General features: G+C 47.0%; 1 protein-coding gene and 1 long non-coding RNA gene across 3 annotated transcripts in view; one reads left to right on the forward strand and one right to left on the reverse strand.

The window, feature by feature from the left end:
• Positions 1 to 1,806: 1,806 nt before the first annotated feature.
• ZBTB33 (zinc finger and BTB domain containing 33) lies at positions 1,807 to 16,003 on the reverse strand. The gene is made up of 2 exons (XM_077285102.1): positions 15,510 to 16,003; positions 1,807 to 5,625 (listed from the first exon to the last, which is right to left on the reverse strand). Exon 2 carries the CDS (start codon positions 5,621 to 5,623, stop codon positions 3,644 to 3,646), a length of 1,980 nt encoding a protein of 659 aa, XP_077141217.1. The 5' UTR covers positions 5,624 to 5,625; positions 15,510 to 16,003; the 3' UTR covers positions 1,807 to 3,643.
• A 44-nt stretch (positions 16,004 to 16,047) lies between these two features.
• Positions 16,048 to 17,807, forward strand: part of LOC143805596 (uncharacterized) — a 145,634-nt gene continuing 143,874 nt past the window's right edge. For both annotated transcript variants that reach the window (XR_013221281.1, XR_013221280.1), the window contains exon 1: positions 16,048 to 16,173. This is a non-coding gene — a long non-coding RNA (uncharacterized LOC143805596). The remainder of the gene's footprint in view (positions 16,174 to 17,807) is intronic.

Consider the following 17,807-nt stretch of genomic DNA (forward strand, 5'->3'; position numbering starts at 1 on the left):
ATTTCCCGAGCACGCTCGGGTGGTCTCCGAGTACTTTGGCGTGCTCAGAGATTTAGTTTGTCTCTGCAGCTGCATGATTTGTGGCTGCTAGACAGCTTGAATACATGTGGGGATTTCCTAACAAACAGGCAACCCCCACATGCACTCAAGCTGTCTAGCAGCCATAAATCATGCAGCTGCAGAGACAAACTAAATCTCCGAGCACTAACAAATACTCGGAGATCACGTGCGCATGCTTGCTCATCACTAAATTTTATCAATCAAGACATAGCATTAAATAGCTGGTGATCAGTGATAAATCTAAGTGACTGGCAGCTTGTACTGGGCTGGATGAGGCTACGTTCACACTAGCGTTGTGCGCCGCTGCGTCGGCGACGCAACGCACAACGCACGCAAAAACGCGGCAAAACGCACGCAAAAACGCTGCGTTTTGCGACGCATGCGTCGGTTTTTGCCGAAAATCGGACGCAAGAAAAATGCAACTTGTTGCGTTTTCTTGGTCCGACGCTTGCGGCAAAAAAGCCGCATGTGTGGCACAACGCAACAAAAAAAAACGCATGCGTCCCCCATGTTAAGTATAGGGGGCGCATGACGCATGCGTCGCCGCTGCGTCGCCGACGCAAATCCGACGCACATTAGCTTAACGCTAATGTGAACGTAGCCTGAGATATCAGCATGGAAGAGGGACACTGAGCAGTAGACAATCAGGCTACGTGTGAAACTTCCATGAAGGATTATACACCCTTTGTGATGAGGATTTTAAGAGTAAAGAGAGCAGCCTCCTCAGGTACAAGAATTCTACGAAAATGGGTCATCCCCACCTGCAGTTTGTGTAATAATAAAAAAAGCCCTCTACTCACTTGCGCCATGTCCACTGTCGAATCTCTGCCTGTCACCGGCACGGATATCCCGTCAACAGCGCATCCAATCACAGAGCTCAGCGACTGTGCTGTTGATGGGACATTAGTGCCATTGCCAATGTCAGACATTCAGACTATCTGCAGAAACTCTAGGCAAAAAAGGCGTCAGTTAGAAATATCACAAATATCTATGGCGACTCTTATTACAGATAATGATATAAAAGGAGAACCGAGAGTCAAAACTAGCCAATATTATTACACAAAAACTTATTTTTATTGACAGAAATCAGTCACAAACATTAGTGTACCATATCGTAATAAATAATCAGTAAAAAGCACATAGCGACTGTATCCATATATACATCAAAAAGATCCAGGTACCTGGATCTTTTTGATGTATATATGGATACAGTCGCTATGTGCTTTTTACTGATTATTTATTACGATATGGTACACTAATGTTTGTGACTGATTTCTGTCAATAAAAATAAGTTTTTGTGTAATAATATTGGCTAGATTTGACTCTCGGTTCTCCTTTTATATCATTATCTGCAGAAACTCGCCAGTGAAGGAGAGTACAGCGCGTTTTTTTAACAAACTGCAGCAGGGGGCTCAACATTATATGAAAGAGAACAATCCCTTTAATATTGTATGCAGTGTGTATTGTGGAATCTGGTGACTATTCTGCGGGCCGCTGTGAGTGAAGACATAACTTGGGCTAATGTAACTGCGGTCATCATGTAGCCCTAGCCCAGGTTCTGTTCTTCCCTACACCAGTACACCCTTTATAACCTTGAGGCTTGTGCAGATGCACGAGTAATAATTCTTGCATGTTTGTTACGGTGTTTTTGTTTTTTTTTTACAAATGTAAGTTGCAAGGCATTGTATGTTAATGTACCACCAAAATCACAATTTATACTTCCTTACAGCAAATGTGATACAAGAGTACATGTTGAGGTTTATTTTTTCAGAGAAATGTAAAAAATTAAAAACACAACCATTATTGTAACTTAAAAAATGAAACCGTGACATCAGGTCTTTTAAGTTCAAAGGAAAACTGTCAGCTGACTCGTGCTGTCTGAACCATGGGGAGCGACAGGCAAAGTCCGGCAGCATTATTGTTACTCTGAAATGTTGCGGCGTTTCATAGAAAACTTACTTTGAAGAGCTGGCCGGACTATGCGCCTTGTATGATTAGCCTGAGATTGGCAGCTACACCCAGCCCCACTCCAGATGACTGACAGGTCTCTCCCTAAACACACAGATAGAAAGACCTAATGGGGAGCAGGGTGAGGAGAAGCTGCTGGGGACTGGACTTGGACTAGTAATCCTATACTATAATTAAACTATAATTATGCAATATTTTAAAGTAAAGCATACACGGGATGCAATAATGCAGCCAGACTCGGATTTATGCTGTGTGGTCTGGGCAGCCGGAGTCGCCTGACAGATTCCCTTTGATGGGATTTACTAGAATCACAACATTGCAGGGAATCATTTCTCAGAAGAATCCATCCCCTTAGGTTGTTTATATGGTCCTGTTGCTCCCTGAAAGATAATGTCATCCACACATCTACTGATGCAATCTGTTGCTTCCCGAATGAAAAAGTTACTGTTTTAATTCACATGTAAAAAGGGCTTAAGAGCAGGGCTGTGGAGACGGTAAGCCAAACCTCCAACTCCTCAATTTCCATGACACCGACTCCACCAAAATGGGCTCCAACTCCGACTCCACAGCCCTGCTTAAGAGCTCTGGGTGTGTCAAACAACTTTTCAAGTCACTGTTCCTTGCCCAGCCCATATTCGTATATTTGGTCAAGCCAGTGAGCTATCTGTCAAGGTGGAGGGGTAGGTGGCACTTAACCCTCATTTTCATATGAATGAAAGCAGCAATTTTCCAGTTCGGGAGTAGCAGATTATATCAGAAAAGGATTGGATGCCATTATCTTTCAGAGACCAACATCACCATATAAAGAGTTTGGCCATGGGATCATTTTGACAGATTCTCTTTAAAAGGTCTATCCTTAGGATATAGAGTAATGCTGTAATACCCAGCACAGGCGTGTTGCATATATGTACACTGAGAACTCTCCAACACTGCGGGCTCTTTAAACAGCTGATTAACATAAGTGCCAGCATCTGGACCGCAAGAGGCCATCAATACCGTGATCCTAGGAAACCCCTTTAATGTGCACTTGAGAATACTTTGTAAAAAAAAAAAAAAAAAAGTTATTAAAGCGGTTGAAAACCTAATCAAATGCCTTTTTTTTTTTTTTTAAAGTTCTCAATGCACTGCTTTTATAGAAGGTATGCTTTCCACGGTACATGTTTTAACTTCCAGTTCAGCAGTTGAGGAGTGGAAGACCTTAGATAGTTTACCTGTCTAAGACATTGCCAAATAAATTTCTCCATTTTAAAGTGCAAACATGCCTAAAGTATTCGGCAGCGGGAACTGTCTAACTCACACCGGAACGTCAGTAAAATGTAATACATACATCTTTATTCTTTTTATTACAAAAGTTCTAAGCCTAACCATTTCCTATACAATGATTGCGAATACCAAGGTATACCAATAGTCTCTGTAAATCTTGTATCATTGGCCGCTTAGGAGATTGTTGAGAAGATGCCCTCACATACTGGATGCAACTTAGAAGAAAGACTAAAACTAGGCTGTTTTGTAAGCTATATTAAAATGTATTTAAGATAGAAAAAAAAATCCTGACAGCAGTTCACCTGTTAGATCCATGTACTCCTTGCTCTCATTACACTGAATGTTAATATGATTAATAGGATTCTGGTATAACAAACTCAAACTCAGTACTGCCTTCTGAAGTAGTTGGTTTAAACATGTTCTGGTTGGACTGCTGAAGGAAGATATCGTCCCAGTTTACAGGTTTTGGCCCCTCGTTAGAGTGGTTCTGGTTCTCTGCAGACGCTGGCTCAGATTTGTCTGGGTCAATGTCATACACGATTCCGCCATCACTGATAACGGGGACAGAATTGGAACTGTCCGCTATGTATGCATACTGTCTAATCTGTAATGTCTTGCATGGGTTTAGGCGGTAAAGCTTCGAGTCTCCAGCAGGGTCCATACTGTGCACTGATCGAATGTGTGAAGCCATGACTTGGTAATTAATAAACGAACTACCACAAGTCAAGCACTGATATCTTCTTTCTCCTGTATGATGAATTTCATGTTTTGTACGATATTCTGCAAGAGGGAAGACTCTCTCACAATAGCGACAAGGATATTTCTTTTCCCAAGAGTGAACGTTAAAATGTCTCCGTAAACTCGTCAGACAAACGTACGATCTTTTGCACACAATGCAGATATAATAGACTCTTCCGTCGACGATGAGCTCGTAGTGATCTTCGTGTTTTATTTTCATTCGCTTACGATCTGGAAAGCCATCGTCATCCTCTAGCTTGGCCAACCCTTCTTCCTCTTCCTTGATGGGGATTACAATGTCATATGTATCCTCCCCAATATTTGCATAAACTTTGCACCCTGTTGACAATCCCTCAATCTCAGAGGCTGTGTCCAATGTAATTATTTTTTTTCCATCCAGTATGCGCCGAGGCTCTGATGAATCCTTGCTGGTTCCAGAAACAACATCGGCAATTTTAATTTTATATTCTCCCGGTTTTGAAGATGATGCGGGGCTGAAGGTGACCACTTGCTTTTTTTGAACTCCATCGAAAGAAACATTTTTGTGTGTAATTGTGGGCTGTTCCAAAGATACCACTGAAGACACAGGAGATGATGAAATGCCGTTGCCGTCCAGTATCAGTTCTGTTTTAGGCTTAATAATACCAATTGGTTGTAGTTTTGGCAAATTTTGAGTGGCGTCAGGGGCTGCCTGCTTCCTAGCTAACCCAGCTGTAACCAAAGAAGCAGCATTTTGGAAGGTCTGGTCCGGAAGAGCCACCGAAACCGGTGCAAGTTGTGGAACAGGAGGGACAGCTGAACCGTTTGGAGGAGGATTTGGAGTAGATAGGCTTAAATTAGCAGGGGGTTGAGTCTGAGGTTTAGTGTCCTGGTCTGGCTGCGGAGATTGGCTAGATGGTGCAGCAATTTTTGTATCAGATACTTGACCATTAGTAGCAAGAGTTGGAGTTTGCGAGGATTCTTTTTTCTCCGATGTCACTGGTTTGTCTGGCATAGTCTCTGAACAAAAGATCACATCATCGTCATCGGATTCATCCTCTATTATATTGGTTTCACCATCAGGTTCATCACAGGAGTATAAGGCGAATGCATCGCCGATGACTGGTATCCTCGAGACACCCACTTTACTAGATGATGGGCTGTTTTTTGCAGACTCTCGTGATTTTGGATCAGAATTCGACTGGGCCTCGGGAGAATCATCCTTTTCTCCACCAGCCATGCTCTTCACTTGTGATAAAGGTATTCCAAGCTCTGCTATAAAAGGAACTCCCAGCAATTTTCCAGATTTGATCAGCTCCTCCAGCATGTCGCATTTCACACGAACAATTTTAGCGCTGTAAATATAGTTAAGAATTTCTGCAAAAATTTCAGCTCTGATAAAATTCAATTCCACCACAGCTCCAGCAACAATGAACAGCTGGTGGAAATAAGTGCTGCAGGCAGAAAGTATATTCTTGTGAGCTCTGAATTTGCGGTCTTCAACGATGACTGTGACGTCACAGTATAAGCCCTGCAGCCGCTGGTCATTTAAAGATTGCAATAAGCTGCCAGAGTACTGCGTGTCTGTTGCCGTAATCAACTTTTTCCCCTCCATGTCTGTAAGCAAATACAAAAATGTGTCAGTAAAGGGACATTTTATTCTTCTGCTCACATGCTAATATACAATATCACCTGTAAATAGCCATCCTCCTACTCTAACTATACATAAAGAATATGGCTATGGCTACACATGCACACAAGCTTCATTATTACTTACAGCAGGGAATCCTCGGTATGGTACTAAACAAATGTGATTTTGCAAGGAAAGTAGTGCAGTAACTTAGTTTTGTAGTTACAGAAGCTGTACAAGAAAACAAATATTTATTTCACCCCAATAGCGATTGCAGGGACATGTAATGTAATGGGGTATTTGGAGCTACGTCCGCATCCTCACTTAAATTCTAGCCATACATACAATGGAAGGGCATTATTTATATTTTTCCGTAAGGGAACCTGTCATGTAAAAATACACCAGTAACCTGTAGATATGGGTTTAATCTACAGGTTAATAGTGTTGTGAAGCTGACTGGCACCTGCACTGGGAGCCCTGCTGCCAAAAAAAAAAAAACTTTATTCTTGACGGCAGCCTCAGGCTTTCAGTCATACGGCACTATCCTGTAGATTAACCCCATATCTGCAGGTCAATAGTATTTTTTTTTTACATGACAGGTTCCCTTCAAAAAACAAAACATTTTTATAAAATGTCGTATGATAACAAGTGGGTGTGTAGCTGCATTAATTACTAATCTCCAATGCACAATCATGTGGGCCGAATGGCACAAAAGTTGCAAGAACTACAAGCAGCATTTGACAAGTTTCCTTCAGCATGTATTATTTCTTTGATAATATAGAAAATTGTGCCCTCTAGTGAAGCGTTTCTGTACTGCAGTAACCCCTTCTGTGTTTTCGTTCAGTACTGTACAAATTCAAGAAAAGAGAACTCCTTTAGTAGCAATTATACTACTCACAAGAAATTTAAGATTAGTGATGAGCGAGTGTACTCGTTGCTCGGGTCACCTCCGAGTATCTGTTAGTGCTCGGAGATTTAGTTTTCATCACGGCAGTTGAATGATTTACAGCTACTAGCCAGCCTGAGTACATGTGGGAGTTGCCTGGTTGCTAGGTAATCCTCACATGTAATCAAGCAGGCTAGTAGCTGTAAATCATGCTGCTGAGGTGATGAAAACTAAATCTCCGAGCAGTCATAAATACTCGGGAGACCACCCGAGCAACGAGTACACTCGCTCATCACTATTTAAGATATTTGGCTTTCGGGAGAAATTTCAGGATGACCCTAAAATGCCCTCTAACGCATCAGGTGAGCTTAATGTGACCTTCTCTAAGCTTTTGGATGCACATTGCCATCCATTATTGTAAAGCATCTCAAAACTGGCATGCGTTGCGTTAGCGATGATGTGTTACTTTGTGACGCACCCTCAAACGCGGTCTAACGTGTTTTCGGGTACATTAGGTCTAACACACTGCGAACAGAGGCATTCACTATGCATAGACCTCTATTACTAATGCATGCCAACGCAATGCTACCATGCATTGGCGCATGCGTTAGCGCAATCGTAGAAAAAAAAGTGAATTTGGGCATCAGCATTCGCGCATCCGTTTAATGGATACGTTAAATGGATGGCACTAACGCGATGGGAACCTAGCCTTACCGACTCCACAGCCCTGTTTTTCAGAGGTACATAGCCACCACTGTGTTGGCTTTGTTTCAATAAATTGTTTCAGATGAGGAAATAACCATTGTTGCTTTTACGTAAATGCCCCATATTTATGATAAAATATATCACTGTAGCGTGAACTTTTTACGTTTTTCATACATTTCACCCGAAAGCCAAATATCCCTAACTTTTTGGGAGTAGTGTATATGTAAAGAATGCAATAATATAGTCACCGGGAGCAGTCTTCTGCGGTGACAAGTGACAGCATGTGACCTCTAAAACACGCAGTCACTGTTAATGTACGACAGACTCAGAATGAGGCAGCAAGAAAGTAACCGCAGACCCTGTGATCCGACAGGTTACAAATGTGGCCTCGTGCCACTGGAGTGGACCAGAGCGCCGCTGAAAACAGAGACCGGCGAGTATGTTACTGCACTTACTACACATCATTGCTACTACAGGGACAATTAAGTAGAAATTACAGGAGTTCTCCTCTAAATAAAATCTGTGCTGCTGGCTTTGTAAGGTCTTGATGCCAAACTACGTTCCCAGGTGAAGGATTTTTCATTTGGAAGAGGCTGATGGACAGGTCTGGCCACATTCTGCTCCATCCACGGCTATTTTGTGGACAGGAAAGCTGCACAGTCTATCTTTCTACAATTGTTTGTTTCATGATTATTGGCTTGTCTATTCAGGGTGCAATCACCTGAGGGGAAGAGAGGAAAAAAAAAAAAAAAAGTACAGCGCTGGTTTGCTGGGCGAGATGAAAAAGTGAAAAGCGGCACTCACCGGGTATGCGATTCATAAATCCTTTATTTTGACTTTATTGGAACGAAGATTGGTGAGCGGAGGGCAGGGAGTGTGCAGGAGAGAAACCGAGAATGACGGCCGTTTTGAGCAGCTACACTTCAACAGGTTCAACTACCGGCTTTCTCGGTTTCTCTCCTGCACACTCCTTTGCCCTCCGCTTACAAATCTTTGTCCCAATAAAGCTAAAATAAAGGATTTATGAGTCGCATACCTGGCGAGTGCCGCTTTTCACCACCGATAGATGTGATGCACGGCGTATTGCTCCCATATGCTGGGACTGGTGCCATATCAGCTTCTCTGAACGTTTAAGGAAAAAAAAAAAGAAAAATCCCATCCAGATTCACAGCTAACTTTAGCAAAAATTGTAAATCTGCAGTGCAAGTCAATTTCCAGCAGAAACGGTCTACATTACATGGATGACACTTGTAAAATCTCCTCCACGTGTCTGGCACTGTAATGACCCTGTGGGTTATAATTGCACAAATCGACGGGTAAAACCTTCAAAAATTCTGTCCTGTGCGGACTTCCATAAGGTAAAACTGCACTGATCCCCTGTAAAGCCCTGGCAGAACTTGTTCTGACACTAATGATGTGGCTTGCTGACCTGTGACCCCTGCAGAGGTGTGGACATGTCATCACTGGAATCAGGTGAATAAAGAAAGGGGTGCAGGGAACATCAGAGAAGCAAGGGCTGGAAAGTATTACTACTTTTATTTATACCAGGGGGGCTTTATGTAAGAAATAAATAATGGGGTTGGATAACTCCTCTAACAGTAAGTGAACATGACTGTATGTCTCCTATATTGGACATGGGTGCAGGTGACAGGTTGCCCAATGTGACACTTCACACAACGGCTCAGCTCAGTTTGCTCATCACCTGGATATAGAGTCATATGAGACTAGAAGTAACCTGCATTCACATAAACAGCAAGGTCAGACGAAAAGAAAAATGCTACTTCTATATGTATGTAATGTAACGTAACCGCTCTCTAAACTATCTCAAACTCACATTTAGGATGAGGTCCCATTAATGCTTGTGATAAGATTATATCTCACGTATTTGCCTTACATCACAGTACCTTCACACGAAGCGACGCTGCAGCGATAGCGACAACGATGCCGATCGCTGCAGCGTCGCTGTTTGATCGCTGGAGAGCTGTCACACAGACCGCTCTCCAGCGACCAACGATGCCGAGGTCCCCGGGTAACCAGGGTAAACATCGGGTTGCTAAGCGCAGGGCCGCGCTTAGTAACCCGATGTTTACCCTGGTTACCAGCGTAAAAGTAAAAAAAAACAAACAGTACATGCTCACCTGCGCGTCCCCCAGCGTCTGCTTCCTGACACTGACTGAGCTCCGGCCCTAACAGCACAGCGGTGACGTCACCGCTGTGCTTTCACTTTCACTTTAGGGCCGGCGCTCAGTAAGTGTCAGGAAGCAGACGCTGGGGGACCGCAGGTGAGCATGTACGGTTTGTTTTTTTTACTTTTACGCTGGTGACCAGGGTAAACATCGGGTTACTAAGCGTGGCCCTGCGCTTGGTAACCCGATGTTTACCCTGGTTACCAGTGTAAAACATCGCCGGTATCGTTGCTTTTGCTTTCAAACACAACGATACACAGCGATCGGACGACCAAATAAAGTTCTGGACTTTATTCAGCGACCAGCGACATCACAGCAGGATCCTGATCGCTGCTGCGTGTCAAACGAAACGATATCGCTAGCGAGGACGCTGCAACGTCACGGATCGCTAGCGATGTCGTTTCGTGTGAAGGTACCTTTAGAAGCCACAGACAGACACCATGCACATACATGATCTATGTTCCCTTTGTCTCTGGGCTCAGGTTACGGGCTCGGAGCATGCGCAGGTTTACATAAACCTTCTCAGTCTACCTCCCCCTCACACCTGATATTTCGGAGCCATCTCCATCCTCGTTGTTATTCTGCCTGCAGAACTTGGGATCTCGCTTTCTCTCTGTGGATGACTCCAGTCACAAATAATACAGCGGGTTATTTTGTTGGGAAGACAGATTCTTACACCCAAATGAACGGAGTGAGAGAATAAGCAGAAATTACTCTACCACCAGCAGTAGCAGATCTCATAGCAACCCTAAGTGACGGCATGACAACATTACACCTTGGGGAGGCAGCGAGACAAGGCCAACAGCTCAGGGACAACATGTTTGCCTAAACCACTTTGTGACATTTTCTGATCACGACCCGATGACTTTATCCTGACAAAACTGGGCAAAGCAAAAAGCTCCATATCCTTTACAGAATGCGCACAATTCCCTAAGATACTGGCAATCATATACACAATCACCCACAGAAGTCTGCATCCCATGATCTACATCTGGTCCCTCTAAACTTTCTATGAGAAAACTTAAAGGGCTAAATACTATTACCCTGCAGATCTAGGGGTAATCTTCAAGTTTATATTGTTCTAAAGTGGTGTGGCCGCCGCACAGAAAGCCCGGCTGCCAGTCAGTGCCGAGGCGTGATTATAGCCGCTGCTCACTATGTATTGAGTGGTGACTGAAGTTGCGCCTCTATAACAAAGCCCAAGGCTGCAGGGAGGAATAAAGTTAATTTCCTCCCAGCAGCCGGAGGCTACACATTTTAGAACACTATTAACCCCATTCCTGCAGGCCAACAGCGTTTGAGGACATGAGAGGTTCCCTTTGAAACAGTCATCAGATTTAAGCTTCTCCAACCCTTGCGTTATAAGGCACGGAAAGGCACTCTGATCACTGCCAAACTTTGCAGCAAAGAAATAGGGAACTGGGAGGAGTGGTCACCGAGGAGCAACCTCTGGGTTCTCCCCGTCCGGTTGAAATATCAAGTCTCTGACTATTTAAGTATGGGGAGTGATGTCAATCAAGCTGAGGTGGCAGAGGAGGCTGTGGGTATCCCATGCTGCTTGTTAGGGCAGCGTGAAACTGATCATAGGCTCCAGCCATATAACGTAAGTGTATCCCATCTACTATGCTAACATACAGCTTAACATTTATCAAAACTGTCTAACAGAAGTGGTCTTGTTGCCCACAGAGCTCAATCATAGCACAGATGCACTGTAACTGGTAGTTGTGGGCAATAAAGGGTGCTTTTCTGTTGGGCAGTTATATGTGCGGCTGTATGGTAGCCTAGATGGGTAAATTTCACTAAGTGTACTGATTCTGTAATATGACGGGAACCTATCACCAGATTCATGCTGACCTAACTTTAGGCTGCACAAATGGCTGACAAGTTCAGCAGAAAGAATTTTCAGTTGAGGAGTGTTTGGGGTTTAATGTTTAGTATCGCATAGAGAGCAGACGGGAGAGGCTCCTGATGCAGCTAGCTGTCTTACAGCCAGACACAGGTCAAGGAGAAGGGGGCCAGGGGTAGACCACCAGAGATACATATTGCTCTAAGGCTGGTTTCACATTTGCGTTTCCCTGATCTGCGGACGGCTGCGGACTTCCTCCGTGAAGCCCCGCCCTCGGCCGCACCTCCGCCTACTTCTGCATGCCGCATGCGGCCTGCGTACCTATCTTTAACATTAGGTACGCAGGTCGTGCGGCTGTATGCGGAGGCTGCCGCATGCGTCGTTTTGACGCTGCGGCGACCAGCGTAGGACGCAGCCTGTAGCATTTTTTTTTTGTCCGCAGCGTCAAAACGACGCATGCGGCAGCCTCCGCATACAGCCGCACGACCTGCGTACCTAATGTTAAAGATAGGTACGCAGGCCGCATGCGGGTGGCATGCAGTAGGTGGAGCTAGCGGCGGAGGTGCGGCTGAGGGCGGGGCTTCACAGAGGAAGTCCACACCGTCCGCAGATCAGGGAAACGCAAATGTGAAAGTACCCTTAGACAACAGTTGCACAGCTGGATACCAAAGTGCCAGTCCTTTTTGTTCTTAGGTGAGAGGTCACCACTAGAGATGTCAGACAGCATTCAGAGCAGATGCATATACATGCTTGGCTGTGTGGGGGGAGCTCTCTCTCTCTCTCGAGATATATATATATATATATATATATATATATATATATATATATATATATATATATATCTATATATCTATATATCTATATATCTATCTAAGGGTCTGTTTGTAACCGAAATCCCGCGTCGTTGATTGGTTGATTCAGCATTCATAAATAAACTACATACATATACTAGAACGAGAACAACATGGGAGGACAGCGTGTGAGGGAGAGAACAACATGGGAGGACAGCGTGTGAGGGAGAGAACAACATGGGAGGACAGCGTGTGAGGGAGAGAACAACATGGGAGGACAGCGTGTGAGGGAGAGAACAACATGGGAGGACAGCGTGTGAGGGAGAGAACAACATGGATGACAGTGTGAGGGAGAGAACAACATGGATGACAGTGTGTGAGGGAGAGAATAAAAATTTTCCCCGTTTTTAAGTTTATCATATGTGTCCAATAGGTTAAAACAGAAATGTAAGCACCAATGTTTATATGAATGGCGGCCCGATTCTAACGCATCAGGTATCTACTATATAATCGTCTAATTCTGTGTGTAACGGAAACCCCGAGTCGCTGATTGGTCTCGCCAGTTGTCCGCGACCAATCAGCGACAGGCGCAGTCTGGCCGCAAATTTGATTTGAACCACGCTTCGCTGATTGGTCGTGGCCGGCTGGCCACGACCAATCAGCGATATTGGCTCGAGATTTAAACCCCACTGCGCTGATTGGTCACGCACGGCCGGCCGCGACCAATCAGTGATATTGGCGCGGGATTTAAAGAGCGCTTCACTGATAATGTATACATTTTACCCAGAAAATCCTGTGTATTCATTGCATTATTCTTAAATCTTCATAAATAAACTACATACATATTCTAGAATACCCGATGCGTTAGAATTGGGCCACCATCTAGTATATATTACACCCACATATTGGAGATCACAGAAATAAGTGGAGCTGGGCAAGGCACCACAAAATCTTTCTGGAAAGGAACATGTTAAATATCTACCCCCAAAACCATCATTTAAGACTGTGTAGCCTTTTTGATAAGCCAGTAGACCCCAAAGTGATTGAACTGAAGTGCAAAATCGTTATTTTGAAGATCGGTATCCATCAGTGCCGATGTACCTCCAGCTCAATGCTGTATTCCATGCCGAGCGCCACCATCTCGCATGATTGACAGGTCGCTTCCTCTAGCACATGGCCACTGACATATCAGTTAGAGGAGGGTGGTGCTAGACAGGGAATTCAGCGCGAGGCTGAGGAGCCGCTACTGCATCATCACTCCGTCACAGATTTGAGAGTCAATGAAAACGAGAAGACGGTGAGTATGGTACTACCATAAGTACACACACAGTAAGTTATAGCGCTTACCGAATAAGCTGCAGAGAGAACCCAGATACATGGAGAGCTCCTGCTGATCAGCGGTCACCTGTGTGTTGGGCTCTCCATGCATGAGTTGTGACAGTGAAAGAGCTGCAACACATGCAGCTGCGGCACCAACAACTGGTCAGCAGGAGTGCTCCAGGTATCCGAGCCAAACATTTACTCATCTCTAATCCCGCGTGCTTAAATAGGAGATGATGTGCAATGCTGGAGAGCGGCCACTAAGAAGTGATGGCGCAGTGCTGTCCTCTCCGCTGCTGACGTTGCTCTCAGCTGATAATTATGGGGCTTCAATATCAGATCGGAGGGGCCGTTCATCCAGCTCCGCAGCCCAACACACTAGGTCAGGGTAGTGGAAACGCCTGGAAGTGCTGGAACTTGTTTGCGCATCAGTTCCTTCACAACAAGATGCTCCTGAAGCCTCCCGGCAATGACAGGCAACACCCTGGAGCCCCAATTATTAGGGTCTGGTCACCTACCGCTGCATACACAGAACCTGACCGCGGCCAGACCTGGGTATGAGGAACTGCTATTCCCACAGCAGCGGAGGACACCTACACGGCTTTGCCTACCTTTGATTTGAACAGTAACATTCCCATACATCCTGATGACAGATGTTAGCGGCTTTAACCCTTTATTGGGCTCATGCTGACATGATCTTTCAATCATCGCCCGCTCCCCCTGGTGATAGACTCCTGCCAGATATAGGATGGGTGCAGGGGGGTCTCCATACCCCCATTAGGCGAGGAGGGCTGTGTCGGCCATGCAGTAGCACATGCAGCTGTGTGGTGACAATACAGATGTCACTTCTCGGCAGGGTCCGCGGCCATCACTCAGGGCATTGTGCACAATTCTCCATACCTCCTCTGGAGACAATGTTGCGGGGGGTGATAACGTTGAAAGGGGGGGGGGGGGGATCACGTTGAAAGGGGGGGGGGGGGGAAATCACGTTGAAAGGGGGGGGGAATCACGTTGAAAGGGGGGGGGAATCACGTTGAAAGGGGGGGGGAATCACGTTGAAAGGGGGGGGGAATCACGTTGAAAGGGGGGGGGAATCACGTTGAAAGGGGGGGGGAATCACGTTGAAAGGGGGGGGAATCACGTTGAAAGGGGGGGGGAATCACGTTGAAAGGGGGGGGGAATCACGTTGAAAGGGGGGGGGGGATCACGTTGAAAGGGGGGGGGATCACGTTGAAAGGGGGGGGGATCACGTTGAAAGGGGGGGGGATCACGTTGAAAGGGGGGGGGATCACGTTGAAAGGGGGGGGGATCACGTTGAAAGGGGGGGATCACGTTGAAAGGGGGGGGATCACGTTGAAAGGGGGGGGGATCACGTTGAAAGGGGGGGGGATCACGTTGAAAGGGGGGGGATCACGTTGGAAGGGGGGGGGATCACGTTGGAAGGGGGGGGGGATCACGTTGGAAGGGGGGGGATCACGTTGGAAGGGGGGGGGGGGATCACGTTGGAAGGGGGGGGGGGGGATAGCCTTTCCCCTTCGTATCTCCAATCTGCAGACTTAATCCACGGTCAGTCAGGGGCGCATTGGACCGCCCGGCCAGCGTCACCGTCCATCTCCCAGGGTGAGGACCTGACAGAGGCGGTGAGCGGCCTGCTGACAGCCATCCATCACTGGGGCCATGGCAGCCAGCATGAGGGGCCGGCAGGCTGGGGAGCAGGCAGGAGGGGCCCGGCCTATCCCTCCATGTGCGGCACCTCCGTCGGTCACTTCCCAGGAGATCGCATCAGACAGTCGGCCGATCTCCTCCCGGTGCCGGCCCGGCCTCCATGCTCCCGCACCAGCGGCCTACACTCCCGCACAAGGCGCCGGCCTAGAAGGCCTCAGTGGCCGCCAGCACCGCGCTGTCTCCAGCACCGCCCCCGCCCCGTGCACAGCCCGGGCCCCGCACCAGCCCGACAACATGGCGGCAGCGGCCTCACAAAGGACGGCAGCCCGGCACTGCTACTGCTGGCGCAACTAGGCCCGAGCTTCATGGCGGCACGTTGCCGCCCCCGCTTCACAGAGCGCGTTCGTCTGACTGCCCCGGTGCCGGAGCCCGCTGGAGCACAGGCCCCGGCCGCCCCCTGCTCGGTGGTTACCTGGTGTCCCCGGGCCACCCGGTGCCTCGGCTTCCGCAGACAACGAATGAACAGGCTCCTCCCGCAGCCACCGAGCACCGCCGCAATACCAAGCCCTGACCAGCAGAGGACACCCGCGGCGACCCCACGGCCCGAGCTCAGGAGCGAAGCGCTCGGAAAATGTCGTCAATTTCCGTCAGTGGAAAATCTCGCGAGGTTTCCATTTCTTCTTTCTATGGCTGTAAGGCGCTGTTTCCTATACGAATACATTCGGCTGGTTGTTACAGTGAGGTGACGGAGCCATACTGAGAGAAGCTGCCAGTGCGCACAGCAGCGAGGCCGTACTAACGTCTCAGCGGCGCCATGTCCCTGCGCGGACTAAGGAACCGGCGTCTTTGTTCTACACGAAGCAGACACCAGCGCCCCCTGGTGCTCAGCCGCGGGCATCACACCACGGCTCTGCTGAAGGGACGGCGCCAGCACGTGCGGGATTCTCCCCACCCATGAGCGCTCTGCGCGTTCACATGCGAGCTGTCCAGGGTCCTGCTTCACATCTCGCGGGGCTTTGTGGACCGGTACCGTGTGCATAACACCGGACTTAATATACAGCATTTCCCTCAGGACCAGCTGCAGAAAATAGGCTGCTGCCCCGCCACTAGAGGGAGCTGGCCACAGGTATAGAGAGGTGAGAGTGGTGTCTGTAGGGAGCGCCCTCTTGTGGTGGGAGCGGATAGCAGCATTTCATCGTCCTGCATGCCAGCGGACGCAGTCTGCCATTGGCTCATACAGGCAGCGGGCACAATACCCTACGTGGGGCAACGCTTTGTCATGACTTTTATTTATTTTAGCATTTTTCACTTTTTATATATTTTTAATAGTTATATAATTGTATTTTCATCATTTTTTTTACTTATTAAGCAGGCTTTATTCATGGCACTGAAAGGCCTCCCCCAATATCGGTGTCTTCCTGTGGGTGGAAAGGCCGTTGGCTTCACAACTTGGCAAAATATTTTTAAATGACGTATGTCAGTAGGATTTCACCCCCAAAAGTATTTATGTACATGTAGCTTTTTCAGAGACCAGTCCAGCTAAGCCCACCGGCATCAGGGGCTTATCTACAGAATTCTGTAATGCTGTAGATAAGCCCCCGATGTATCCTGAAAGATGAGAAAAAGAGGTTAGATCATACTCACCCAGGGGCGGTCCCGGTCCGGTAGGCGTCGCGGTCCGGGGCTTCCCATCTTCATCAGATGACGTCCTCTTCTGGTCTTCATGTTGCGGCTCCTGCGCAGGCGTACTTTGTCTGCCCTGTTGAGGGCAGTACTTTGCTCTGCCCTCAACAGGGCACATCAGTACGCCGGAGCCGCAGCGTGAAGACAAGAAGAGGACGTCATAGTAAGAAGATGGGAGGCCCCGGACCGCGACGCCTACCGGACCAGGACCGCCCCTGGGTGAGTATAATCTAACCTCTTTTTCTCATCTTTCAGGATACATTGGGGCTTATCTACAGCATTACAGAATGCTGTAGATAAGCCCCTGATGCCGGTAGGCTTAGCACAACTTCCATTTTGGGGGTGACAGGTTCCCTTTAAAGGAGCCTTGAGTCATGCAGATGGAGTTGGTGCTGGGTGGGGAATAGAGCTGGAGTGACGGAGGCTTCATATCTACACTAGCTATTTAATCTCATTTACTATAATTTCAAACTCCTATTTCTCAGCGACGGAGGATTTCATGGCTGTTCATCAGTAAAATTGCGCTCACAGGAGGCACATGCGCAAATCGAGATCTCAGCTCAATTACGTCTTTATTGAGCCAAGATGGACTAGGAGACCAGCCGTGAAGTCAAACTGTGCACGTGCCGCCCACACCAGTGATGGTGGTGTGAAATTTCAAACCAGAGGCAGGTCATTGAAAAATCATGGTCCTGTCATTGAAACACCGGAGGCAGGCAGAGGGTCCGGAGCAGGAGGAGAAGACCCTACCCACAGTCTGGCCCCTGTGCTCCGAAACATCATTAGAAGACTATTTCAAATGGTGATTAAACAAGAACCACAGGGCGGATTTCTTCACCAAAGATATGTATCAGTGTAATCAGTATTACAGCGTTATTGCAGGCTTTACTTTACAAAAACGTGCTGACAGGTTCTCTTTAATGTGCCGCTAAGTTTTACAATAAAGTGTATTTTTTATATATATATTTTTCTCTGACTTTTTGTTTTCTTTTTAAAAGAATTCAGAAGTCTGCAGTCACATCAAGTGACTGCAGGCTTTTATGCAAGCCTGGACAACCCCTTTAAGGAGAGTGTATATGTGAGTACA

The sequence above is a fragment of the Ranitomeya variabilis genome, chromosome 2, assembly GCF_051348905.1.
Source record: "Ranitomeya variabilis isolate aRanVar5 chromosome 2, aRanVar5.hap1, whole genome shotgun sequence".
NCBI classification, from domain to species: domain Eukaryota; kingdom Metazoa; phylum Chordata; class Amphibia; order Anura; family Dendrobatidae; genus Ranitomeya; species Ranitomeya variabilis.

What these genes read in the sequence shown, in the direction of transcription:
- ZBTB33 (XM_077285102.1), bottom strand. Translation starts at nt 5,623, where the DNA reads ATGGAGGGGAAAAAGTTGATTACGGCAACAGACACGCAGTACTCTGGC.